Source organism: Sarcophilus harrisii, chromosome 2, assembly GCF_902635505.1.
Source record: "Sarcophilus harrisii chromosome 2, mSarHar1.11, whole genome shotgun sequence".
Taxonomy (NCBI): domain Eukaryota; kingdom Metazoa; phylum Chordata; class Mammalia; order Dasyuromorphia; family Dasyuridae; genus Sarcophilus; species Sarcophilus harrisii.
Genome location: NC_045427.1, coordinates 381,690,572 through 381,717,723, shown reverse-complemented (window position 1 = coordinate 381,717,723; position 27,152 = coordinate 381,690,572). Strand labels below are relative to the sequence as shown.

At 36.4% G+C, this 27,152-nt stretch overlaps 1 protein-coding gene across 1 annotated transcript in view; it reads right to left on the bottom strand.

The window, feature by feature from the left end:
- Positions 1 to 26,922, bottom strand: part of PPARGC1B (PPARG coactivator 1 beta) — a 150,514-nt gene extending 123,592 nt beyond the window's left edge. Inside the window, exon 1 of the mRNA XM_023505499.2 lies at positions 26,592 to 26,922. Coding sequence (XP_023361267.2) covers positions 26,592 to 26,922 — 331 coding nt within the window. The remainder of the gene's footprint in view (positions 1 to 26,591) is intronic.
- Positions 26,923 to 27,152: the final 230 nt, after the last annotated feature.

Sequence of the window (27,152 nt, the reverse complement as noted above, 5' to 3'; positions counted from 1 at the left end):
TGCACCTCTATTTTCCAAACCATCATTCCTACTTTGTTCATATTACTTATGTGAATAAACAAAAACATATTACTTTTGTTTATTCACATCGACTAGATAATCGACCAATTCAACTATAAATTGTCCTTCACTCATGAGTCTCTGATCCTACTGCTGTTCAAGACCCATCTAGAATGTTAAATATTTCCCACCATTCATTTACTCTGCATCCCATTCTTATACTACTAAACACTAAAAGAGGAAATAGTACAACTTTTCCAACTAAAGCCTCTACAAATTAGCCACTCCATGCACAAGACAATCTTATTATTTTCTGCAAATTAATTTTCTACTTTCAGAGAGTTCCTATATTCCCTACCAAGAGTCCATCACTCCCTTTGTCTCAGCAAGTAATTTTGCTTCCCACTTTAAAGAGAAATTCAAGGCCATCCATTGTCACCTATCTCATTCTTTCCTATTCAACACCTCAAAACCCCTTTACACCTTTATGCATTCTCTGTGTATTTGCTCTAGTCTCGGAAGAGAAGACTCTTCCTTGTCAAGATTAACTACTTTTTATTAGTACCCTTAAGCCAGTCTACTCTGGGTGCATAAATCACTGAACACTCCCTCTCTCCCTCACTATCATAGTTTTTTCTCTGTAGCCTACAAACATGCTCAGATTCTTTGCCTCCCAAACTATATCACCCATCTTTTTATTGTCTTTCAAAGCAAACCTACTGACATTATTTCTATTTCTTCCTTTCACACTCCTTAACCCCTTGAAAACTGTTAAGAATTTACTGAAACTTCTCCCTCCAAGGTTAACAATTATTAGTCCTTTACCCCCCTTATTCCTAATCTTGCTTTATTTCTCTGCTGCTTTTGACACATTTGACCACCCCCTCCTATTAGATGTGCTTTCCTCTCTTAGCTTCTGTGAAAGACCTCTCTCCTGGGTCTCCTCTTACATGTTGAACTGATTCTTGTCATCCTCCTCTGCTGTTTTCATCATCTCTCTCTTAATCAAGTCCCCAAAGGATATTTCCTGGGCTCTCCTTTCCCACAGATCATCATGAAGTTATATTTAGATCACTCACAAGTCTATATATCCAGACCTAATTTTTTTTTTTCCAAACTCTAATCCTGCAGGAAACCTTCACTCAGATGTCCTATTGACTTAATATATCTAAAACCAGGCTCATTTTCCCCATGAAGTTTCCATGTTTCTCAGATTCCCCTATTTCTCCCCTTTTTCTCACTAAGTCACTACCATTCTTCCTAGTCACCCAGATTCATAATCTCACCTATGCTCCACCCTTATTAGGGTGGACACTGTCCTCTAGTCACATGGCTACCTAGTTCAATTCCTTCTCACTTAATCTATTTGGTGGTGCCCTTGCTAGTAACCTCTTCTGTCTCTAATCTATCTTCCACATACCTGCCAAATTAATCTTCCTAAAATGTAGTTTGAACCATGTCACTCCTTTGCTCAAAAGTTATTCAGTGGCTCCCTACTGTCTCTAGGATAAAAATTTAACCTGATATTAAGGGGCTTCCATAATGTCTCCAAATTACTTTTCTACATTCATTACCCATTATATTCTCTATTCCAGTCAACTTGTATTCCATAAACAACATTTTATCTCCCATTTCACAGGAATGGATCTTTCATTCAATTCAAAGAACATTTATTTGCTCTAGTGAGGCAGCTAGGTAATGCAGTAAATAGAATGCTGGACAGAGTCAGGAAGACCAGAATTTAAAGCCTACCTTAACTGCATATTAGTTGTGTGACCCTGGAGACTTGCTTCTTTTCTCTCTGCCTCAATTTCCTAATTTATAAAATGAATTGAACTCGGTGACCTCCAAGATCCCTTTTGGCTCTAATCTGTATCCTCTAGGGACTTGCTAAACACTGGGATTACAAAGAGACAAAAATGAAAGAACCCTTGCCTTGAAGGAGCTTCTCCTCTCCTTGGTAGCATGCAGCATATATCTAGACAAACAAACCTAAGGTCATTTGAAAAGGAAGAGGCCACTAATCAATAGGGTAGGAGAAGTCAGAAAAATCTTCCTAAGAGAATCTCGGCCTTAAAGTAAGAGAATGATTTTCAGAAAGAAAGACCAAAAAGTTAAATATTCCTTCTGACACAAAACATGAAATAATCATGATGGACTGGAAGGGACTTCAGAACATAAAACTGAAACTTTAGAGATAACCCAGTCCAAACTATAACAGTATATATGTGTATATATATATATATATATATGAAAGAGAGACAGACAGACAGACAGACAGATAGAGACGTACAGAAAAAGAAAAAGAGACAGAGACAGAGAGAAGAGAGAGAGATTGGGGAACTGAGACCCACAGAGGGAAAATGTAAGCTTTCTACTACACTGTGGAGAAAGCAGGAAAAAAAAAACACAGCTACAGAATTCTAAATAAGCTACCTCAAAAGCCACTAAGCTGCCACTCTCTATATAATAGGTCATCACTGACAGACCATTATTGCACAGTAGAATAAATTATAATTCTGTGCACTGGTCTGTAGGTTGCACCTGAAATTTCATGGGGGATATCACCAGATACACCTGCCCATGGAAGGGGGGGCAACAATGTCACAGCAACAGAGCTCTTAGATATTGAATCTTTTTTCCCCCAATAGACTATGCTTCCTACTAAAATCTATGTGAAAATCAACTTGTCAGACGGTTAGCTGAGAACCAGTCCTCCATGGCCCATTTTATCCAACCCCCTCCAATCTCTTCCCCTTGGGTTTGTTCCAATTAGTGACTGAATCACAAGGAGGATCAGTTAACACTTCCAACAGCTCAGCTGAGTCATGCATTCTAAATTGGGAAGCTTGGGGCTTAAATGCCAGCTCTAGCAGCAACTATGTTTATCTTTCTACATACATATTAACATGTATACATAGATAAGAAAATCACCCAAGAATAAAATTCTAGAGGTTTGGAGTGTTTCTTGCTATGGTGATTGAGGTAATCAGACACTTGAATAATGCAAAATTGACAACTTCAATCCCCTGATGCCTTTGCCTTCATCAATGTGGGTACTCTCCACGGTACCTGTCCCAGATATACACCAGATGGATTGGCTACCCATCTTATCCATGATATAGTCTGGACAAATAACATTTCCAGTTCACTTAGTCTTTCTTGTACAAATTGTTAAGCCAACCAAAGAATCAAGATTTAGAACTGGGAGGGATTTCAGAAACTATAATCTGTCATTATAGATGAAGAAACTGAGGCCCAAGGAAGCACAGAGTAATAATAAATAGAATCAGGAAGATCTCAGACATTTCCTGGGCAAGCCACTTAACATCTCTATACTTAAGTCATCTTATATAAATAGAACTGTGGGTGGGAGCACTGAATTTATAGTTAGGAAGAAGTTAGGAGTTCAAATCCTGCTTTCAAGTCCTTACTCTGAGTGACCCTAGGCAAATCACTTAATACTTTTTAGCCTCCTTCCTTGAGTGGAAAAACAACACTTGTCTTACAGAGCTGTTGTGAGGATCCAACAAGATAAAGCCCTTAGCAAGTCTTTATCATTGTTCCATCATTTCAGTCATATATGACTCTTTGTGACCACATTTGGGGTTTTCTTGGCAAAGATACTAGAATGGTTTGCCATTTCCTTTTTCAGTTCATTTTATAGATGAGGAAACTGAGGCAAATAGAGTTAAGTGACCCACTAGGGTCATATAGCTAGTAAGTGTCTAAGGCTGGATTTAAACTCAGGAAGATAAATCTTCCTGATTCCATGCCCAGCACTCTATCCACTGAGCATATACCTGCCCCTTCTAATTCTTAAAATCTTACATAAATGTTAACATTTATATTACTATCCATCAGATTATAATCTTCTTGTGAATGAGGATGGTCTTTTGCCCTTCTTGTATCCCCAGGGCTTAGCACAATGACTGGCACATAATGGAGGTTTTAATAAATGCTTGTAACAACTACTAACTGATTTACATGCTGACTGACCGAGGGCTTTGGCCAAAGTCACACATGAAGTAGTAGTGGAAACAAGATTCAGACTCAAATACCTTGATTCTAAATCCAGTACTTCTATCATACCATACTAGCTTCTAATCAACTATTATTATGTATTAATAAGAACTAATGAATCAAAATAATTACCAGCAGTTCATTTTATAAAAATAGTTTACACATTAATAAGTCAGTAAGAATTGCTTACATCTACATATTGTTCTATAGGTTTATAAAGTCTTTTATATCTTCTCTCTGTTAAGTTTCTTAATATTCTTGTGAAAAAAGGAAAGTAGGAACTATTAATTTTTACTCTAGGGATAAGGAAATAGGTTCAAGTGATTGCTTGAACTGCTTGAACTCATACAGTTATAAAGTGGCCACAGCAAAACACCAGGCCAGTGCTTCTGGTCCTGCTCCAGTGCCTTGCCCCTTGTTACTTTTTAGAAGTTAAAATCATGAACAGACAGGAGGCCAGGCACAAAACAACCCAGACATCCCAAACAGCCCCAACACACTGACTTATTCAAGTTGTTACTGTGTTCAATAGGGATTAGTGTGTGTGTGTGTGTGTGTGTGTGTTTAAATTAGCTTTTAAAAAACAATCTTCTGTTAACTATCTTGGGTAATAATTGCTTTAGAAAGTTAGCTTAAAAAATTTCCATTAGTTATATCAAATAACAATTATCATAATAATAGTAATAGTTAACTTTATGTATTATATAATACCTATGTGCTAGGCACTGTACTAAGTACTTTACAATTATCTCATTTGATTCTCATAACAACTCTGGGATGTAGATACTATATTACCATTTTACAGGTGAGAAAATTGACACAGAGGTCAACTGATATGTTCAGGGTCACTAAATATCTGAAGCCAGATTTGAACTTATATCTTCCTGAATCCAAGCAAAGAAATGAATTTCAAGAACAGATTTTTTTTTCCTTAAAGGTGAGCCCAACAATAATTTTTAGCTCATTTTTTTTAACTCCAAAAAGAGATGTCTTATTAATTTTATTATTTTCTTAGCCTAGAACAAGATATTCCCTGCTTGAGAAGGTCTCGACTGTCCATTTCAGAAGGTAGAAGGGGAAAGCAATAAGTGTCGAAAGGAAGGAAGGAAACAAGCATTTATTATGTACCAGGCAATGTGTTAAGCACTTTTTTCAATTATTATCTCATTTGTCTCTCACTACAGCCATGTGAGGTAGGTGCATTTTGTCACTGGGGAAAGTGAGACAAACAGGGTTAAGTGACTTGCCCAGGATCACACAACTAGTAAATATCTGAGGCAAGCTCGTTCTGACTCCAGGTCCAGTATCCTATTCATGATACCACCTTTTTGCAAAGGATGCTTATGCTCTAGAGAAAACACTAAATCTAGAGTTAGAAATACTTAGTACTAGGTCCCTGGATCTAGGGACAAAAAATAAGCACATCCTTTCAGTGAGCTGCAGAGACTAGAACTTGCAATGTGATTACATGACAGAGCCTTTCCACCAGCTTAGGGACTTACTATAAATAATTAGCCACCTTGCTGAGTAATCCAGAGGCTCTTGGGGACTTAGGCCCCAAAGTTACCCTCATACAAGGTTTGTCAAGGTCAGCCTCAAAATGAGGAATAACTCAGAAACTATTGTCATCTTCCCTCTCTCAGTCAAGGACATATAGACTGTGATTCACTGCAGAAAAAAAACAAAAAAAACAGTGCTGTGGAAAGAGGAAGGAACTCTTTTAACAACTATCAACGAATGGATTTTGAGTAACTTACTCCTTTTAAAGTAACTGTTTAATCTTTCCACTCCCAAGAGCTACTTATTCCAAAGCTCAGTGATTAAACAAAGTGGCAATCATAACTTGTCTCCTAGCTTCTTAAACTGTGGTTCACAACCCCATGTGGAGTTTCATAACTGAATGAGGAGTCACAAAATTATGATTTATTATCAGTAAATGTTTGATTTATATACCTATTTTATATATCTGGGGCTATGTAAAAATTTCTCCAGCAAAAACGGGTGGTGAGTAGAAAAAGTTTAAGATGTCTTGCTCTAAATTTCTATTCTATATGGTTCTATTATCCCTCTAACCCCTACATAATCCAAGCATCAAGCTATCCCCTAACAAGGCAACAGCAACAAGTTTCTGACACTATCTCTTTTAGGGAAGTGGATGAAGAGCAGGTATGATGGACAGGCCTGGGATGAGGGCTGAAGATAAGATTCTTATGCTACCTTTAGCCATCAGAATGTTAGAGAATTCATTTTACCATTCCAATGTGTGCAGAATAGATAAAGAGGAAATGAGGAGGAAATTTCAGAGCACAGGATCTCTAAGCTAGGAATAAAATTTATTTTTTTATTGTCTTTCAATAGAAGCATTCATTAGAGCTGCCCTGAACTGGATATCTTTGTCTCTCCCCCATAAAACATAAGCTTTTTTTTTTTTTAACCATTTTAGGAAGAGAGGAAGGAGAAAAATTTAGCACCCAAAATTTTGTAAAAATGATTATTAAAAATTGTCTTTATATCATAAATACTATTTTAAAAAACCACAAACTCTTTGAGGGTAGACAGTTTTTTCAATTTGTATTCTTAGCATGTTTACTCAGCACCTAACATAGTCCATCATATGGTAAGCATTTAAATTCTTGTCGCTTAAATGAAGCTCCCAGATGTAGGTCAAAGCAACTTCTTTCCATTTCAGAAAGTCTAGTACCCCACTGCTCTCCTCTCTTTCCACAATAATTTTTTTTAAATCCCTTTATTCTGATCTGAGCTAGTCTTTGTCCCATGAGAAGTCAAACACCTCTACTTATATATCCTTGATCCAATCCTCATTATTTACCCCTCTTGCTCATATTGGATCTTCCTATACTGGTTCTTTTCTCATTATCTATTCATGGTCAAATCCACTATAACCTGAGAAAAACCATCATTGGACTCTACTGCTCCCTCAAACTTTCAAGTTGTATTTCTTCTCCCATTAAGGACCAAATTTCTAGATAGAACTGTCTCCATTCCTTTTCCTCAATTTCCTTACCATGCACTCTGCAATTCTTTATAGTCTGGCCTTAAGAGTTCAACTTTAGACAGGAATTGAACACTCCAAGATCACTAGAAATCTATTAAATGTTCTCAGGCCTCATGCTTGACCTTCTGAGGTTTGATCCTATCCTAGAAATTCTCACCTTTCTTGTCTTCTGTCCTTATTCTCCTGCTGTCAAACTGGTCCTGCTCAGCATCCTTCATCATCCATCTCCAGTCCCCCTTAGCATGGGGGGAGTTAAGAAAAGGAGGGGCTACCCAGAGTTCTTTCCTGGGTCCTTTTTTTCTTCTTTCAATAATCTTGTTTGTTCCCAAGGATCAAAATATTATCTTTATGTAGGTCAGTTCAATCTAAATGCCTACTATGTGCAAGACACTTGAGATATATAAAGACAAAAATCAAATAGTCCTATTCTTCAAAGAGCTTACATTCTACTAGAGGCTAGGGAGATGGGATTTGCAACATACACAGATAAGTATAAGATATATACAGAATCAATAAAAATGATCTGGAGGAGGAAACTAACAATTCACTAGGGGAAACAGGAAAGGCCTGTGGAATGAGCTTATGTTTTGATTGGAGTTGAAAGTAGAGGTGAAGAAGGAGAAAATTCTAAGCATGTGTAACAGCTTATAGCATGAACCCAGAGGCAAGAGATGTAATGTCACATTTATGTTGAATAGCAAGTAGGTAAGTTTGGCAAGAACATAAAATGAATGTAATTAGAAAGATAGACTAAAGCCAGATTGTAAATGATTTTGAATACCAAAGTAATTTATATTTTATCCAGAAGGAATAGGAAGTCATTGAAACATTTTGATCAGGGAAATGACATGACCATATTTTAGGAACATCAGTTTGGTAGAGCTATGTGGAGAATGGATTACAGAAAAGAAAGACTAGATGTAGGAAAACCGATAGAAAGACCAACAATTTGGTAGTCAATGGTGTATAGGTTATATATCCCTAATATTTCTCCTAAACCTTGAGACACTTAGAGTGTTAACTGGATAATTTCTCCTATGTGGCCTATAGGCTACTCCAAATCAACAAGTCCAGGACCTGGCACATTAGAGGCATTTAATAAATGCTTCTTGATGAAAGGAACTAATGATCTTCTTTAAACATACTTCTACACCTTCCAAACTTCCCTATTTCAGTTGCGTACAATGCCACAATCCCTGGTCATCCAGATCCATAAACTGAGTCATTCTAGACTCATCCTCTCCTTCACCCCTCATGTCTAATCAGTTTCCTTCTCTTGTCAATTCTCCCATCTCTCACAACCATATCTTTCCTTACACTCACATAGCATACACATTAGTTCAGAACCTCATCTCCACCTTGGACTACTGTAATAACCTCCTAATCGATCTTTCTATTTTTATTCTTTTCTCTCTGCACAACTGCTAAAACAATCTTCCAAAGAAAGTGGTTTGACCACATTGTCCTTTCTCTGCTCAAAAATATCATTAGTTCCCCATTGTTCTAGCAGAAAATACAAATTCCTCAAGCAGGTATTTGAGGCCCTTCAAAATTTGGCTCCAACTCCATACTTCAAATTACTCCTCTTCAAATTGTATTCCAGTCAAATTGCACAACTAATAATTTTCTAGATTTAAGTCTATACACATAAATAACCTGGTTCAAATTGTTTACCTTCTCAGTGAGAGTGGAAGGGAAAAGAATTTGAACACAAAATTTGAAAAAAAGAAATTAAAATTAATTTCCAATTATTCTAACTGATTAAAATTGTTTTTACATGAAGCTAGGGGAAATAAAAATTTTTCAATAGAATAAATTTAAACAGTTTATCTCCCACTTCCTTGCATTTGTACACTCTCCTTCATACCTGGAATATACACTCTCTTTATCTCTGCCTCTCAGAATCTTTATCTTCCTTCAAAACCCACCTCAAGTGTCCCTTCCTCTGGGAAGCCTTCCCTGATCTGCCATCATGATCCAAATGGTTAGGGATTTCCTTCTTCCCAATCTTTCCTTGATGATTTTATTTTTGTATATTATGACAATCTAGTAGAATGTGATCAAATTACTAGGTTTTAGTTTCAATTATAAAATAAGAAAGTTAGACTCTCTAGTCTAAGGCCCCTTTTCTTCCATCTATAAACCTTTGAGTGCCTAGCACATAGTAAGCATTCATTATGTCATGTTAGCTGGTCCTAAAGATAAGCCTAATAAAATAGAAAGGAGCAAAAAAAAAAAAAAAAAAAAAAAATGTGAACCTGAATCTCTGCTTTGACATATAAGTAGCTATGTGACCTTAGGCAAATTCCATCCTTCATTTCTTAATTCCAAGCAATATGACTTCCTGATTCATTCAATTGATGCTCTCTCTAATGCTACCAAAATCTCATAATTTTGAAACCTGATTTTTTTTTTCTCAGTCTGCATCTTTCTTCATCTCTCTGAAGAATCTAATACTTGATAAACTTCTCCTCTTGGATACTCTTTTCTCTGGCTTTAGAAAACAAGAACTGCTCTTTTTTAGAACTTTTTCTAGAACTTTTTTTAGAACTTTTTAGAACTTTTTTCTCCCACCTGTGTAGCCACCTGACTCTTCTCTATCCTCTCATCAGGCCCTCTAACTAGGTTTTATCCTAGACATTTTCCAAGGTTTTATTCTCTTTTTTTTCCCTATACTTTCTCACTTAGTGACTTCATCAAAGCCTGTTGATCTAATTATCCTTTCTATTCAGATAGATAGTTAAGTAGATAATATGTAAACATCTACCTATCCACTATCTATTTATATCTCCTAGATGTATATATTCATATACCTAGCCCCAATTTCTCTCCTAAACTTCAGTCCTGTATCAAAATACCCATCTAACATATTGCATAGATATCCCAAGTTTAAGATTTTTAAAATAGAACTCTATCTTTTCCCTTTTCCCAAAGCTACCATTCTACCAAACTTGCCTATCTCTGTTGAAAGACACTATTCTTCCAATCTCCTAAATTCATAACCTCTGCATTAATGTTGACTTTTCACACTCCTTCGCTCAAAATATCCAATTAATTGTCAAATTCTGCCATTTCTACATCCACATCATCTCTTACAGCTGCCCCCTTCTCTCTTTTCATAACAGCCACTACCTTAATTCAACCCTCTATCATTTCTTACCTTGACTCTTCCTTCCCTTTCTCCCTCCCTCCCTTCCCTCTGATTCATCTTCCATACTGCTTCCAGTAATTTTCCTAAAGGACCCAACTTTGCCATTCCCCTTCTTAAACTCGTTTGAAACTCAAAATGCAATGATTCCTTATTGCCTCTAAATATAAATAAATTGCCCCATTTAGCTTTTTAAACTCTTCATTACCTGGTCCCAATGTACCTTTCTAGTGTCAACATTAGCTGCCTTCCCATACTCTATGGTCTGACTATGCTGACCTTTCTGTTCTTCACACAATCTCAAAGTCTTTTCACTGGTTGTCACTCATGCATGGAATGCACTCCCTCTTCACCTTCACCTCATAAGGTTCTTTGCTTCTTTTAAAATTCAGTTCAAAACCTATCTTATACATAAGTCTCTCCTGAACTTCTCCATGCAGTTGTCTTCCCTCCCTAAATTCTGTGTACTGTACCTCTTAGACCATATAGAACCTTCCACAAAACATTCCTTCAAATAAAGATAGGAATCATGTACACTCTAATTTTCTCATTCTGGAGAGAACTATTATCCCTATTTCCTTCAACTGACCCTTGCATATCAGGATTTTTACTCCCTAACATAATGGTACTCTTTTCTAAACATGCTTAAGCTTCTCAGTGTCTCTTTATAGATGTCCTACTTTTATAACTGTAGCCTGAGATGAAAGGATTTTTTTGACTGCGACAATATGCTAGTGACTCCCATTGATCCAGTAGTCCATTAAGACCACCAATTATTTTTCACATGACTAAGTTGTGCCTTAGTTCCTGGTGACATTTTCTACATTTGTATGTCTCTTATTTCATTGTTGCCTTGTATCATTTTAAATCTCTTCAAAACCTAGTCTCTTCTTACCTTGTCAATCTTCTTAAGCTTTATTCTTCTCCCTATTATCCACCCACACTAATCCCTCACTAGTGCTTATAAATCACACTCCATCAACCATTTTTGCCCATGCACACACACACACACACACACACACACATCATATATGCCTCTATAGTGTATATGTTAATAGTATATGCATGCTATCACCATCATTAGAATATAAGCTATTTGAATAACCATTTTGCTGTTCTTATTATTGTTTAGTAATTTCACATCATGGTGTTTTTGGGGATTTTCTTGGCAAAGATACTAAAATGGTTTGCCATTTCCTCCTCCAACTCATTTTACAGATAAGAAAACTGAGGCAAACAGGGTTAAGTGACTTGCCCAGAATCACACAGGTATTAAGTGTCTGAAGACAGATTTGAACTCAAGAAAATAAGTCTTCCTTACTCTGAGTCTGGTGCTCTGTGTACAATAGCACCACTTAGAAGGCCCTAGCTTCTTTTAACCCAACATTAATGTCTTATAAACTTCCCTGTATTCCCAGGTCTCTGCATATCAGCAGCTCCATACATTTGTAATTCATAATGAAAAATCATGCCTTGTTGCCTCAATGTACTTTGAGCTTTCCTTTTTCTCCTCATAGTAAAATTTTGTTAGAATAGAATTACAGGTAAATTTCAACACCTTTCCACAGGAAGGCAGGAAATAATATTGACTCCCATTTCTAGAGCATTTTAAGAATTACATTATTTTCCTCAAAATAATCTCATATAGATAATAATATGTTATATAATTATATATAAGATAATAAATATTATGTAATAATTATATATTATATATAAATATATATAATATAATAAGAATTATTATACACATTTTACAAATACAGAAAAGTAGAAGTGACTTGCCCTTGGCAAGTAAGTTGTTAGATAGAAATCATATTTTAAACCCAACTTTCTTGATTCTAAGATTAATGTTATTTTGCACTTTCTTTCTGATGCAAAATTTAATCATTTTATCCATTATAATTGTTATTTTTATCCATGATTTAAAAACACATTAAAAAAATCAAAGCTAAGTGGAGAAAGGGTGTCTCTTTTGTGTTTGTAGTGAGATTGAATACTCAATTTAAGATGGGAAAAGTCACTATCATAAATACATCATTTAAAAATATTAATGACAGTCTAGGGGAGGGGGTGGGGGGGTAAGAAGTGAAAAATTGGAACAAGAGGTTTGGCAATTGTTAATGCTGTAAAGTTACCCATGCATATATCCTGTAAATAAAAGGCTATTAAATAAAAAATAAATAAATAAAATTTAAAAATATATATATATTAATGACAGGAAGAGGTTTGGGGATGACCAATGAAGTAGTTCAATTTGAACTGCAATCTGAAATTTGCAAAATTAAGATTATACATTGACCCTAATCTTCAGGACCAGTGAGCCATAGACATGTGATCAATCTTGGTCATAGAAACTGAGCTGAAAAAGAAGTCTTTTTTTCCTTCAATCAACATCTTTTCCAGTTGTTAAATGGATCCATGATTTCAGTGATTTGAACATATCTAAGTGATGCAGACTACTACTTGTCCATGCCTCCCTTTGTGATTCTCCATTTCTTTCTATAAGTCTGTCATCCAATAAGCTGAAGACCTTTCTTTCTTGTACTTCCCACATGATCTTTTTTATCTTCTTTAATGATCATATATTTCCCTGATTCTATTCTTACTCCAAAAAAATCTTCATTGGTTATATATTACAGCCTGCTCACACCTACCTTGCACCTTTCCACTGTCCTCATATGATAATAATTTTAATTTCTTACTTCATAATTCACAACCATGCAATAAAATTGTTAGACATTTGTAATTTTTTTTTTTTAAATCCTTCTTTCTTTCCAGAAGCTCAGGATTCATTCAAGGAACTCTGCAATTTCCTGAAGCCAATTTCACTTTCTTCTTCCTATTTAAACCTGCACTCAAACCAATGTCCATTTGTACTAGATGTCCAAGATGTACACACTGATGATCCAACTAGATGGATTCAATGACCAGAATTACTTTAAAGCTAGAAAAAAAGAATGGTCATGAGGAAAAGATGCCAATTGAAAAGCATTCAGAACTATTTAAACAAGTAATTTAGAGGAAAAATAATATGGACAACAGAAAGGACATAAACATTGTTAGAATTTTATTCATATTTTAACTGATAATAAGTAACAATTGTATTATACTTTAACGTTTACAAAGCATTTTACATACATTATCTCATTTGTTCTCACAACACTATGAAATAGACACTATTATTTTATCCATTTTCGAGATCATATAGGTAGCAAATAATTGAAGCAAGATTGAATTCATTTCTTCCCGATTCCAAGTCAATCATTCTACCCACTATACCACCTTGCTGAAAATCACTAGCAAAGGGATGAGGATTTTAAAAGCATTTAGATTTCATACTAGATTTCTAGATCATACTAGATACTAACTAGACCATACACTAGATTTCATACACACACACACAGAGAAATAGAGATGGCAGTAAAAGGCAATATTAGTTTAAAATATAAATTCATTTGTAAAATTTTATAAAGAAGGATGCTAGATGATTATGAGCAGTATCACTTCATAAAACAAAAAGAAATAATGGAGAATAAAGTAATTTTAAGAAATCTTGGCAAGAGAACAAATTAAGCATTATTCTATGGCAATTTAAGAATGGAAAGAAGACAACTTACAGAAGAAAATGGTAATTAATAAGCAAAAACTTTTACAACAAACTTCCTATTACTAAGAATAATAAAGTCACCACATTTGAATTCCAACATCATAGTCCTAGATGTATTGAAAGAAGAGAAATAATAATAACAAAGAATGGAAAATGGCTAGATTGAACCAATTGTACACACAGGAGATACATGCTGGAGGCAATACAATTGTGAGGGCACTGAAAGATTAAAGTGTGTATGTGAAGAAGAAAATACCAACAGGGAGGGGGGTAAATCCTTATTAATATGGGTGAGGGGAGGCAATCAAAAGAACATCAGTAACTAGCAAACTACATATCTATTTTCCTGTGTATGAAAATTTCTTTCTGAGATTCATCCTTCCTAGAAGGCATTCTTCATGGGGCTACTCATAGGGAACAGACAGGCTTTTGCAAGCAATATTCAAAAGTGAACCACATCTTTACTCTCATAAAACTGGTTGAAAGATATATAGAAAATATCAGACCCCACTGTTTACATTTTTTCAAAAAATCATCTAATTCAGTAGAGCAAAATGCTTCCTTAAAGGATCTCTCCCAGAAAGAACCATGTACTATTTCTACTGACAAAGTAGAATATTAATTATTAATTAACATTAATATTTTGAGAAATTACACACGGGACTGTTTTCAAAAGTAACTGCTTGCAATATATTCTGAGTTAGAGTCATAACCACAAATTCACAAAGGAAAAGTCCATGTTTTCTATTTAGTTCCATTTCTTACAGCATTTGGCATAAGAATTTCAAACATAAGAAGTGCTCAATAAATGAAAACTGAGAAACACCAAAAGGGCCTCAGAATTCAAGAGTTGGAAAGGCCCTTTAAGATCATGGAGTCCATAATTTTCCACATGAAGAAAATAAGACCTGGAAAGAGAAGTGAAGCCCATGTCACATAGCCAATAATGGTAGCGCTGTATCTAAAATACAGATCACTTTTGATTCCCCATCATGTATTCTTCCCAAGAAAAACCAGTTGGTATTTCAAGAGCTGGGGGGAAGGGCTTCTATATTGATCGATCAATTTCCTATTCCAAGATACCTATATGGTTATAAGAATAGTGCAAAGGACCCTGGATTTCATAATGAACCATCTCAGTCACATGACCAAGACCACAGATCAATTAACCATGTGCAGAGCGAGGAATACTAGTACAGAGCCAGACATTCTGAGAGTCACAGGTTCCAGTCTGCAAGAAAGAGGCCAAGTTGAGGGTGCGGCTTCAAATTGTACTTTTAATATGGCTTTTTTCTTTCTTTCTTTCTTTCTTTTTTTTTTTCATAACCACCACTCACCAAACAGCTTCTCTTCCCTTTCTTCCTGGAATCCTCCCTGTGCCCAGGGATGGTATGCTCTCCCTGCTGCCATTCCCTGCAGTCTCGGGTCTCAGCCACTAGGGAGTGGGAAACCACAGAACATAAAATGTCAGAGCTGGAAAATGGGCCTCTGAAACGATCTAGTCCAATCTATCACCTTGCACAGGAAACAGAGGCCCAGAAGGAGACATAACTTGTTTACAGTCACCTAGTCAGTCCATGACAGAATAGAATTCAAGTGTCCTAAGCAGGGCACTACTCACTGTACTATATACTGTCTCCAAGTTGGACACTTTACTAGTATGGAAAATCATTTGATCTCTGAAGAATTTCAACTTCCTTATCCGAAAAATAAGGATGATACTAATGTGCATGAGTAAATCATGTTTTAAACAATTTTTAAATAATACAGAAATATGATTTGCCAATTTTATTATGCCAAGAAAGAGATGGGAGAAATGTGAAAATTGAGATTTAGTTTTCCAAAATTTTTCTGAATAGACAAATCACCAAACTTGGGCTTAGAATAATTGGATTCAAAATCTGGTTCAGCCATTTATTCACTAGGATGGCTTTAGCTATATAGCTAGGTGATGCAGTGTATAAAGTACAGGGTCTTGAATCAGCAAAACCAGAATTAAAATCCAGCCTTAGGCACTTAACTAACTGTGATCCTGGGGAAGTCACTTAACCCTGTTTTACCTCAACTCTTTTATCTATAAAATGAGCTGGAGAAGGAAATGGCAAATCACTCTAGTATCTTTCTCAAGAAAATCCCAAATGAGGTCACAAAAAGTTGAATTCATTAACAAAAAATGACTATAGAACAGTCACTTTACTTTTCATTTGCCTGGACTATCAAATTGTGGATAATGCACTTATCTGCTTCACTAGAGTACTATGAGACAGGGATGTAAAATGAGATAATGGATATAAAGTACTTTGTAAACTTTAGAATAGTATAGAAATATCAGCTATTAGTATTTCATTAATTATATATCATTTTGTAGAATTATTCTTTTATAGACTAGCTGGCATTTCTATAGTGTTGTAAGGTTTGCAAAAGTCTTTTGCATCCATTATCTCATTTAAGCCAAGCAATACTGAGATGCAGGTAAATTGGACTACTGGTATCCTTATTTGAAAGATGAAAAGTTCAGTCAATTTCAACTACTTGCCCATCATCTCTTGGTTACTAAGAATCAGAAGCAAGATTTAAGTCTTCCCTGAAACTCATTTCCAGGCCCTACCAGCCAGATTTTGATATCTAGAAAGAAAAGAGTCAGGAGAGTCGAGGTCTAACATGTGTTTTACTCAAACTAAGCTGTGTGACAATGACCAAGTTATAAAATCCTAAAGCTGTTATAATAATACCATTATTAATATAAGAACAATGATAACAGCAATTGCTAGTATTTATAGTTTTTAATGTCTTACCTATATCATCTCATTTGACCCTCACAACAACCCTCTGAGGCAAGTTATTATGACCATGTTACAGATGAGGAAACAGAAGCTAAGAAAGGTCATGTGATTTTTGAATCACATGGCTAATAAATATCCTCAGTGGGTTTATACCAAATATGAAGTATGAATCTCCTCTAGAATACTCAATAACTAGTTCTGTAGTGAACGTCCCTATGTTGGAGCAAAAGTGATAAATGCAGATTTTTAAAGAGAAGAAGTAGTAGTTCCCTAAAGAGATTCATACAAAGAAATCTGATGTAGGAAACACACATAGTCATAGACATGCCTCCTAACACAAAAAGCCAGTAAAACCCCAAGGTACAGAACCAATATTGATATTCCATCTACTCCATCCGACTCACTGCTACCCAATAGCACACATAGAACAACGGCAAAATAAGGCTGATTTTGTTGGATATTTAGCCTAATAATTCATTTCGATGTTTTTAATAAGTCAGAAAGATTAAGGTGAGATAAATTCTGCCCCAGACACTTGCTGTGAGATCCTGGTCAATCTCAACCACTCGATAACCCAATTTCCTTATTGGTAAAATAAGGAAGTTGGACTTCAAGGTCTATTAAATCTTTTACAATTCTAAATCTAAAATTCTTTGATCCTAGTAGGTTCACAGCAGGATTATTTATTTGTTCATTATCATTCACTTTTTCTCATCTAATTAGTATGTACTCCATTATTCTGGTTCAGCTTTTTTTTTTTTTTTTTTGACTTTGCATTCCAATTGTTTTTTTAAATGCATAATTCCTGGGGCAAGGCTTACTAGTCAAATGAATTACTTATCTACCTCTTCAAATGTATATCTGATCCTAGATCCAAAAGTAAATGTCTAAAACAAAGTTTAAGAAAAAAAAATATCCCCACCACCGACATCACTACCACTTTCTGCCTCCAAAATTTGGTACAAAATAAATCCCTACATGCACATTGAAAAAAATTATGAAGGCTCCACCCATTGTAGGTTCTCCAAAGCCTTGCTCATAAAAGTTCCAACTCTTGCTGAAAAGACTTTGGTCCTAGTTATAAGTTCAAAGACCAGTTAAACTAATTCTAGCACCCTACAAAGTACTGAAAGACTCATGACTAATAGAACGTCAACAGGGCAATTAATTCTTGGGAACTGGTAAAAAATAAAACTGTAAAATACATCTCAAATCTTCTGCCTTTTTCTCTTATGCCAGTGAAGGGAGCTGAAAAGGAGACAGTGGATATTAAGAACTGTTCGTTTGGGACACAGTGGATAGTGCACCAACCCTAGAGTCACAATCCACACTCAGACATTTACTAACTGCTTGACTTTGGTCAGTTGCCTCAGGGGAAAAAAAAGTCAGTTAAAAAACATTTATAAAGTGTTTACTGTGTGCCAAATAGAGCAAAAACAGTCCCTGCCCTCAAGAAGCTTGCATTCCAATGTGGGAGACAATATGTAAAGTACAAAGTACATAATAGATATTTACAGATTAGATAGTATCATTAGCAGTCTGGGAGGGGAATGGGGGGAAAGCAGTGAAAGGTTTCCTAAAGGTATGCAATGAGTTGAGTCTAGAAAAAATCCAGGAAAATTAAGAGGATTGAGCAGATAGAATATTCCCCAAGTATGGAGGGTAATGAATTTGAAAGGAGACAAGGATGTGATGTCATTCAAGGAACATCAAATAGGCCATGGTTGCTAGGTCATATAATACTTAAAAGGGAATCAAGAGCAAGAATACTGGCAAGGTAGAAAAAGGCCAGGTTAAAAAGAGTTTCAAAATATCAACAAAATATTTTATATTTGATCCTGGAGGTAACAGGGAGCCACTGAAGCACAATTGTCTGGAAGGAGGGTGACATGATCAGAACTACATTATAGAAAATTCAGTTCAGTGGAGGATGGATTGGAGGCAGAAAAACTAGTTAGGTTATTTAAATAGTTTCAGGAAGAAATGAAGGCCTAAATTTAGGTATGGTATCTGTGTAATCAGAGAAAAATAAAGACCATCTTATTCATTGTTGTTCAGTCTTTTCAGTGGGTGACTGACTCTTCTTGGCCTCAATTGGGATTTTCTCCACAAAGATAGTGAAGTAATCTGCCATTTCCTTTTCAAGTTCATTTTACAGATAAGGAAACTAAAGCAAATAGGGTGAAATGAGTAGTCCAGAAACACAAAGCTAGTAAATAACTGAGGCAGCATTTAAATTCAGATCTTCCTGATTCCAGGTATGCTTTCTATTCACTTCACCACCTAGCTGCCTAAAGACCATCTGTAGACATTAATTAAACAATTGGAATTCTTTTCTCCTGATGCCAGAGCTCATAATGTCAGGTCTTTGTCTAATGGCTTAAGCCTTAGAGTTGACAGAATGCAAGAAGTATTAAATCACTTAATACAACAGAAAGTCTAATAAATATAGTAGGAGCCAAATAAATGCTAATTGACTGACATAACTATTAGAATATAAACTGGTTTTATTTTCATACCCTCAGCACTTAGGCATATAGTGGACATTATAGAAATGTTTGACTGATGAATGAAAAGAACTAGAGGACAGATTCTAGGTCATGGAGAAAATCCTCTAAGGAGAGTTTATGGAAACCCATGAACAAGAATCACACAAGATAAGGAGGTGTGGATGAGTTATAATCTACTTTGATGAAAGATGCACTCACATCAATGAGCTCATAAATCTAGTCAAGTGGTAAATTTTAAGTTTCCCTCAATGCATCTTATTGTTGTTGTGCCCCCAAGCACACCTACCTTACCTCTCCCAAAGAGTCTAGTCTGCCCTCCCGCTTTTGTCTTTCAGGAATGGTTCTGTAGATCCAAAGGAACAATATTTCCCTGTAAGTGAATCTCCTCTAAATCAAGAGGCTGGCATGAAGGAGAAAAATTAGTAGAAGAGTCACACAAACACACTTGCATTCCAGAGTCCTAAGAATCCTGACCTAAGGGCTACCAAATACAGACTCCAATCCAATAAACAGGAACTGTGGTAAATGCTAAAGGTACAATTAATAAAAGAAAGATAGTCCTTGCCCTCAAGAACTATAATCTAAAGTGAGAGAAAACCAAGAAGAAGGCAGCAAAGGAGCAGAAGGAAAATAGGGGCACAGAAGAAAGTTTAACTCCAAATGTCTTTTGGCCAGCAGGAGCTGGATTTGTTTGTTGTTTTCCTTACTGTAGTTTGATATATAGAAAAATTCATCTTAGAAAGGATAGGTCAGACAGAAAGAAGCTCTTTGTTTTGGAATTATACCTAAAAAGCAAGCAAACTGTACATACCCTATGATCCAACAATATCACTACTAGATCTGTATGAGAGAAAGAGAAAAAGGAGAAATGAGGAAAGGGAAAGGGAGAGGGAGAGGGAGAGAGGAAGAAAATATAGTAGCTCTCTTTGTTTTGGCAAAGAATTAGAAATTGAGGGGATATCCATCAATTCAGATGGCTGAACAAATTGTGGTATATAAATGAAATAGAATATATTGCTGTGCTATAAGTAATGATGAGCAGGCAGATTTAGGAAATATTTGGAAAGTCTTCCATGAATTGATACAAAGTGAAATGAACAAAGAACCAAGAGAACACTGTATACATTAATAGCAACTTTGTACAATGATCAACTATGATACATTTAGCTATTCTCAGCAATATAAATATCTAAGATAATTCCAAAGCTCCCATGAAGAAAACTGCTATTCACATCCAGAGATAGAATTGGTGAAATCTAAATGGAACTGAATGCAGATGAAGTATACTATTTTCATTTTATTTTTATCAATTTTTTTGAGGGGTGTCTCTTTCTTCTTTCACAACACGATTAATGTAGAAATGTTTTACATGATTGCATGCATATAAACTATATCAAATTGATTACCATCTTAGAGATGGAAGAGATAGAGGAGAAATGAAAAATTTCAGAATATAAAAATTTCAAATAAATGTTAAAATTTGTCTTTGCATATAATTAGAAAAAAATACTATTTTTTTTAAAAAAAAGAATGTCTTTGGGATGGTGCAACAACTTTAAGAGTGTAAAAGGATAAGGAAGAGACAGGGAAGGAAAAACATTTTCTCATCCTTTTCATGAATGATTCTGAAAATAGAAATTGTGGAAAGGGGATAAAACTGCAGAAGCAAAGGAGTTCTGAGGTAGGGAACTTTTCTGAGTCTAAATATCCCACTCTTCCTCTAATAAAGAATCGGACTTCTTTAGAACTCACCAAAAACAACCTTCTCTAGATTCTTCTACTTAAACCTTCAGATTTCAGACTCATTCTGAAACTCTCCCATCTAATCAAGTCATACTCAAATAACCATTAAAAGATAAATAATTCTTAAATAACTCTTTAAAAAGATTCTTTAAAACATGGACTTTCCTTACCTATTCATCATTGCTCCATAATACTCTACTTCAGGCCTCCTCATCTCTAGACCATATTATTCATACTGCCTTCTAATGGAGAAATGGAGTAGATAATGGAGTAGCTAGGTAGTACTACATGTACATGGCTGACTACTAGTACAACAATAATAGCTAGCATTTACATAGATAATCCTAATTGCACCTACTAAGGCTAAATGCTAAGTATTATCAGTTGATCCCCACAACAAACCCTGAGGTAGATGTCATTATGTCCACTTTACAGGTGATGAAAACTGAAGTAAGTAGAGATTAATCACACATAGCTAGTAAAATCAACTTTGAAAGTAGATTTTCCTGACCCCAGATCCAGTGCTCATTTTACTGCACCAGCCAATAAACATTTATTAAACACTGCTTTGGGGGGAAATGGGAATGGGAAGAAAATGCTCCAAATAAGGATCATGATGAATAGAATTCAATAAGTGTCACAGGTAGAAATTGAAGAGAAGACTGGTCTGGGTGCCTTCCTTAAATACAAGTTCTGGGAGTAGCCCTCTACTTTCCAATCAAAGGTAAGAGCTCTAGGGCACAGGATACAAATAAGATATGAGTTCCAGGGTTGAAGTGCTCTACTAAGATGAAGATCATGATAGAGCACATGATCAAAAAGTCCCGAGAAGTATGAGAAAGGAAGATATAATGTAGAACTTAGATTTAGGAATTCAGAGTTCGAATCTTGCCTCAGACACTAAATTTGGGACCCTGGGCAAGCACTTTAATTACCCTCTTTGGGGCAGTTTTCTCATATGTAAACTGAGACTATTGAGGCCCCTTCCAGGCTTAAATGTATGGATTATGATTCCCTCCCACTATCCATCTCTTCTCTAAACCAACCTTCCTAACGCACAAATCTCTGATACTGTCATCTTACTCCTACTTAAAACCATTAGTGGCTCACTATTTCACTATAGGAAAAACTACTTCCTTTCTCAGTTAATCTATGTCTTCTACAATCTGGCTCCAATCTTGTCTCAGATCACTCCCCTATACAGTATACAACTCCCATCTGAAACCACACTGGTCTTGTATTCACCAAAGGTCACGTCCTATAACATTTCCTGAGCCTGAAATATCACCCCTTGCTTATCTAAATTCTTCCCTTCACCTCTGCTACCCAATATTTCTCAGCTCTTTTAATGGCCTCCCTTCCCACCTCTGCTTTCAGTACCATTAGCACTTCCAGTCTGTATCTTCACTTGCCCCATAGCACTACACTGTCTTGTATTATTCACCTCTTCTTTATGGTATTCATTGTTTCCCCTACTAAGGAGGCTCTTAGAAACTCATTGTGGGTTCCCTTCCCTCCTCCCAACATTTCCTCCCAATGCCTAACATAGTTCCCACTTTCATAATAGATGCTCAGTAAATATTTGGTGGTGGGGAGTGTTGATGGAGATGATGATGTAAGTGAAGGAAAGTAGACCAAGATCACAGAATAGTCTGCTGATACTAGAGGCCAACTAAATCCTTCTCATTTTATGCTCTTTTCTCTGTAAGCAATTTTGAGCCAAGCCAGTTAGTTACCCCAGTGGATCAGGTACCATAATTCCTTGTGTGCAACCTGCAACCAGAAATCAAGGAGGTGAGCCACCTTAGGTTGCCAGGGCTGTTTGCCATAGCAACCTTGAGGAGCCAGCTCCGGGACCAGATTGCTGGCAGTCTCCACAGGGTAGTGTTTCTAAAGCTCACTCACTCTCTGTGCTAAATTATTGTATTCTGCCAAGAAGTCACAAGAAATAAACACAATAGCTGGGTTGCCATGGAACATAGATCTAAACGGAGCTGAACACCCAAATGCTGATTGCCTAGGTAGAAGGATGGGATAGTGAAACAAGCAGCTACTTGGGAGCTCTCTAGCTCTGCTATTTACTAGCTATATGTTCTGTTCTTAGCTGTTCAAGTCTGTTCCCTTGTCCTAACCTCGACTTCTCTATATGTAAAATGAGGGAGTTGAATAGAAATCTCTAATGTTCTTTTCTAGTGCTAACACTTTATTTTTCATTTTCTAAATTCCCTCCTCACTCTGACTTTAGGCTCTCTAGTCTCTGTTAGGACCTTCTATGTTCTTAAGGTTCTTTCTAGCTCTAATATTCCATATACTACATGTCTAGCCTTGTTCGCAAGATTCACTGGGCATTTGTTGACAATGGTGCTTCTTCCCTTGGCCATCCTTCTGTCCCTTTCTATCCCTGTATCTTCCTCTTCCTTCACAGAACAATGAATAAAAAAGAGAAGGAACCTCCATCCTTTCATTTGTAGCTGATGCTGAAAGAGTTCTTTATAGATATAAAAAACTAGTATTTTAGCTGATTGAGTTAAGGTACATTGGAAGAAAAAAAAAAAGCAAAAAGCTAATCAACCCTCAAAGCTCAGCCACAAATACCCACCTTCATAATAGATGTTTAGTAAATATTTGGTGGTGAGGAGTGATGATGGAGATAATGATGCAAATGAAGGAAAGTAGTACAAGAAAACTCAAAAGAACAGTCTCCTGGTGCTATAAGTCAGTAAATATTTAAGTGGCTAGTAACTATTTCTTATACACAGCATTTCATTCCATATCTGGAATGTTTTACCTCTATCTCCACTTTAGAATCTCTCATCGTCTTAAAAGTAGAGGTAAGGTGGTAGTTTTTAAATAGACCTCCTTGGACTAAAGCCCCAACTGTTATTCTCCCTCCCTCCCTCCCACTATAGAGCTCATTGCCTCCTGAAATTACCTTTTGTATATTTATATTTATTTACATATTTTATCTCCCCACCCCACCATCCAATATATATTTTTATAAAGCAGAGATTTTAATTTTTCTTTGTATCCTAGCACCTAGCTCAGTCTTCTTTACTTTAGAATAGGAACTAATATATAAATGATTTATTGAACTGAACTGGCAAAGCAAGGAAGAAGAAAAGAAGTAAGGCAATGCTAAATAATACTTTTGTCCATGAAAACCTAGTTATGGGCCTGGGAAGAAATTCTGATCCATAGGATTCAGGGAGCTGGAAGAGAGGGGGAAGGGATCCGCAAATCCCATTAGAAAAACTGAAGTCCAATGGCTACCATGTTACTACTAGCCTACCTGAGGGGTTCTCAAGTCATAGGCTAAACTAGAGTGTTGAATTGCTCATCACTGAGTAGCCAATTCTGCCTCAAGTACATAAATCAAACTATCAAAGTCTATTGAGTGCCTACTCTAAAGCCAACTTTGTATCTCATAATGATATAGTCTAGGATTATAGGGTCATAGGATTTAAAACTAAAAAGAAACTTATATTATCCATTGACACACACCTATCTCTCTCCCCCTCATCCTTTACATAGGAAGAAACTAAGGCCTAGAGAAGCTAATTTGCTCAACTAATAAGGTAGCAAAACTGGTCTAGTTCTTTTCAAATCTAATGCTATCATCATGTACTAGACTGTTATGATACCAACCAAAAGTGTGAAATAGGATTGGGGTAGTCAAGCAGGGCTTCCTGAAGGAGGTAGGATTTCAGAGGGGCATTGAAAAATATGTAAACTTCAAATTGTTTAATATGCTCTTTAAAAAACAAATTCTACATAACAAGTTCATGAATTTCAGAGATAATTCCTTTTTTTGTTCTTTGTAGAACACGATGTTCATATTCATGAATGAACGTTAAGTTAATGATGGAAAAAATTTATATATATATATAAAAAAAAAAGAATGGTTAGACTTTTAAAAAGAGTGGGCAAGGGAAACAGTCTAAGCAAGTGAAAATAAGCTCAAAATATTTGCAGAGACCATGAATTCATAACACATACCAACCATTTCCAGGGAAATTTTAAAACTCTTTTGACAGCCCAATGTCTGTGCTTCAAGCTGGGTCCCTGAAGCACTTAGGAGTCTCCTGAACAAGAGAGACAGGCTGAAGTAACCCAGGCTTAGCCACAAGAAAAGCCTTTTAAACCCAGACACTGAATTACGTTCTCGTTCACATTCCCCAGGGAAGATGTGAGTCACATAGATGTGAGATGGAGAGAAGGAATGAAGATGAAGAGGGAATGACCAGTGAGAGGAAATTTAGAAGGATGCAAGATGCAAGATGATGTCGATTATCTCCAGTGCCTGATATAGGGAAACAAATCCCATTGAGACAAGACCTGGATTTCAGTCCAGATTCAGCTACTCTCCTTAAGACCTTTCTTTCTTTTCTTTTCTCTTTTTTACATCCATTAAGTGACATTAAGTGACATCCATTCAAGTACTCTAAATAATGAATTAAAGATGCGAATTAACTAAACATTAAAAATTTGCAGTTAGAAGGATCTTTGATCTTCCTCCATCTACAAACAATAGCAATAATATCCTTTCTCTTCTGGTGAAAGGAAAAAAAAAAATTAAAGAGAAACCAAAACTAGTCCTTCCCTTGCCAGGGACTATAGGGAAGCACTATCTATAGAGTATATAGCCACTGACCTTATCACTGCTTAAAACTATATAAAATGGAAAACCCTTTTAAAGAGAAGGAATATCATCAGTCATGAGTCTGTCGCTGAAAATCCTGTTTGGCAAGAAAAGAAGAAAAAGAATCAATATAATTGTAGATCATGCTTAAAGAAAGAGACTGGACAACAGATGAAATGGACTATAGTAGAAAATGCACCAAAGTAGGAATCAGGAGGCCTGAATAGCAGCGCTTCCCTTGCCATCAACTCATTAGATGATTTGGGGCAAAAAACAGATGAATTCTCTGAACCTCAGTTTCATCATTCATAAAAGGAGGGAATTGCAATAGATGGTAATTTTAAGTCCCTTCCAGCAATCAGTGTTACAAGTTCTAAGGTCCCTTCCAACTCTGACATTCTGTGTTGTGTTTCAAAGTCCTTTCCATTTCTAACATTCTTTGTTCTAACGTTCTACAGTCTCTTCCAGCCATAAATCCCCATATTTTAAGTTCTAAAGTCCATTTTTATTTCTGACATTCTATGTTCTCAGGTCTCTGAGAACGAAGCTCAGTTTATGAACCAACCATTTTTCATTTACTGCAAGTCTGAAATATTTACGATATAATTTCCCGGGTTGTACCAGTAGAGATCACTACACACCTTCTGTTTTACCAAGTGGAATGAGAAAGATGGAAAAAAAAAATATGCAGGTTAACTTTCACTAATCCTTTTCAGCTACTTTTATTTATTTATATTTTCCCGAGGGGAATCCCCGGCCAAGAATCTTTTGTAGGATTGCTAAATAGTTAAGGAAAATCTACGTAAATAAAAAAATTACAAAGCCCCTAAAGATCTCTATGACGACAATCTCCCTCACCTTTTGGCACTGACAGGAAAATCAGTAAAGCCAGTGCCAACCCCAATTCTTCCACTAAATTCGCTAGTTAATCTGGTGTAAATTACTACCCCTTTCAAATGGAGTCAATTCCACAGATATTTATTAAGAGCCTACTATGTGCACCTGTGCTAGGCACTTTCCTTCCCTGTTACAGAAGATTGGATTATATGGCATCTAAGATTCCTTTCAAGCTCTGACATTCCGGGTTCTACATGTAATGTCCTATGACTTTTACCTCCTTACTTGGCGAACTGGGTCTGTAAACTGTACTAATAATGCTTCGTGGAAAGCTCCGTGACTCCCCAGTAAGCCAGGGGACTCGATAATCTCTTACAGTGTAGTCCAGGGCGGTCCTTGGAACCCGCCTCCAGACTACAGCTACAACAGCAAAGCATGTGACAGCAACGGCGGCGACGGCAGCAGAACCGAGCCTCCGCTGCAGTTTCGTCAGAGGTAAAGGTAGCACACAGCAGAAGCCTGCACAGCTTGCGCAACCCTCACGAGCGCGCGCGCACACACAGTGACATACATACCCACAGACAGGTTGGCAGACGAGCACATAGGCGCGCGTCATACACCTGCACACATACCCAGGCACACTCACGCACCACCACCGACCACCGTTTCTCAAACGAAAGCACAGGTCACATGCCGCTGTATCTCCTTGCATCAGATTTTAACCCTTCTAGGATAAGAGGGTGCGGAAGGGAGAGGAAATGCCTGCGCATGCAAGGCCAGCCACAACCCGCAAAGCGGACTGCAGAGCCCAGTGAACTGAGCGAATCCGAGATAGCCAAGCAGAGC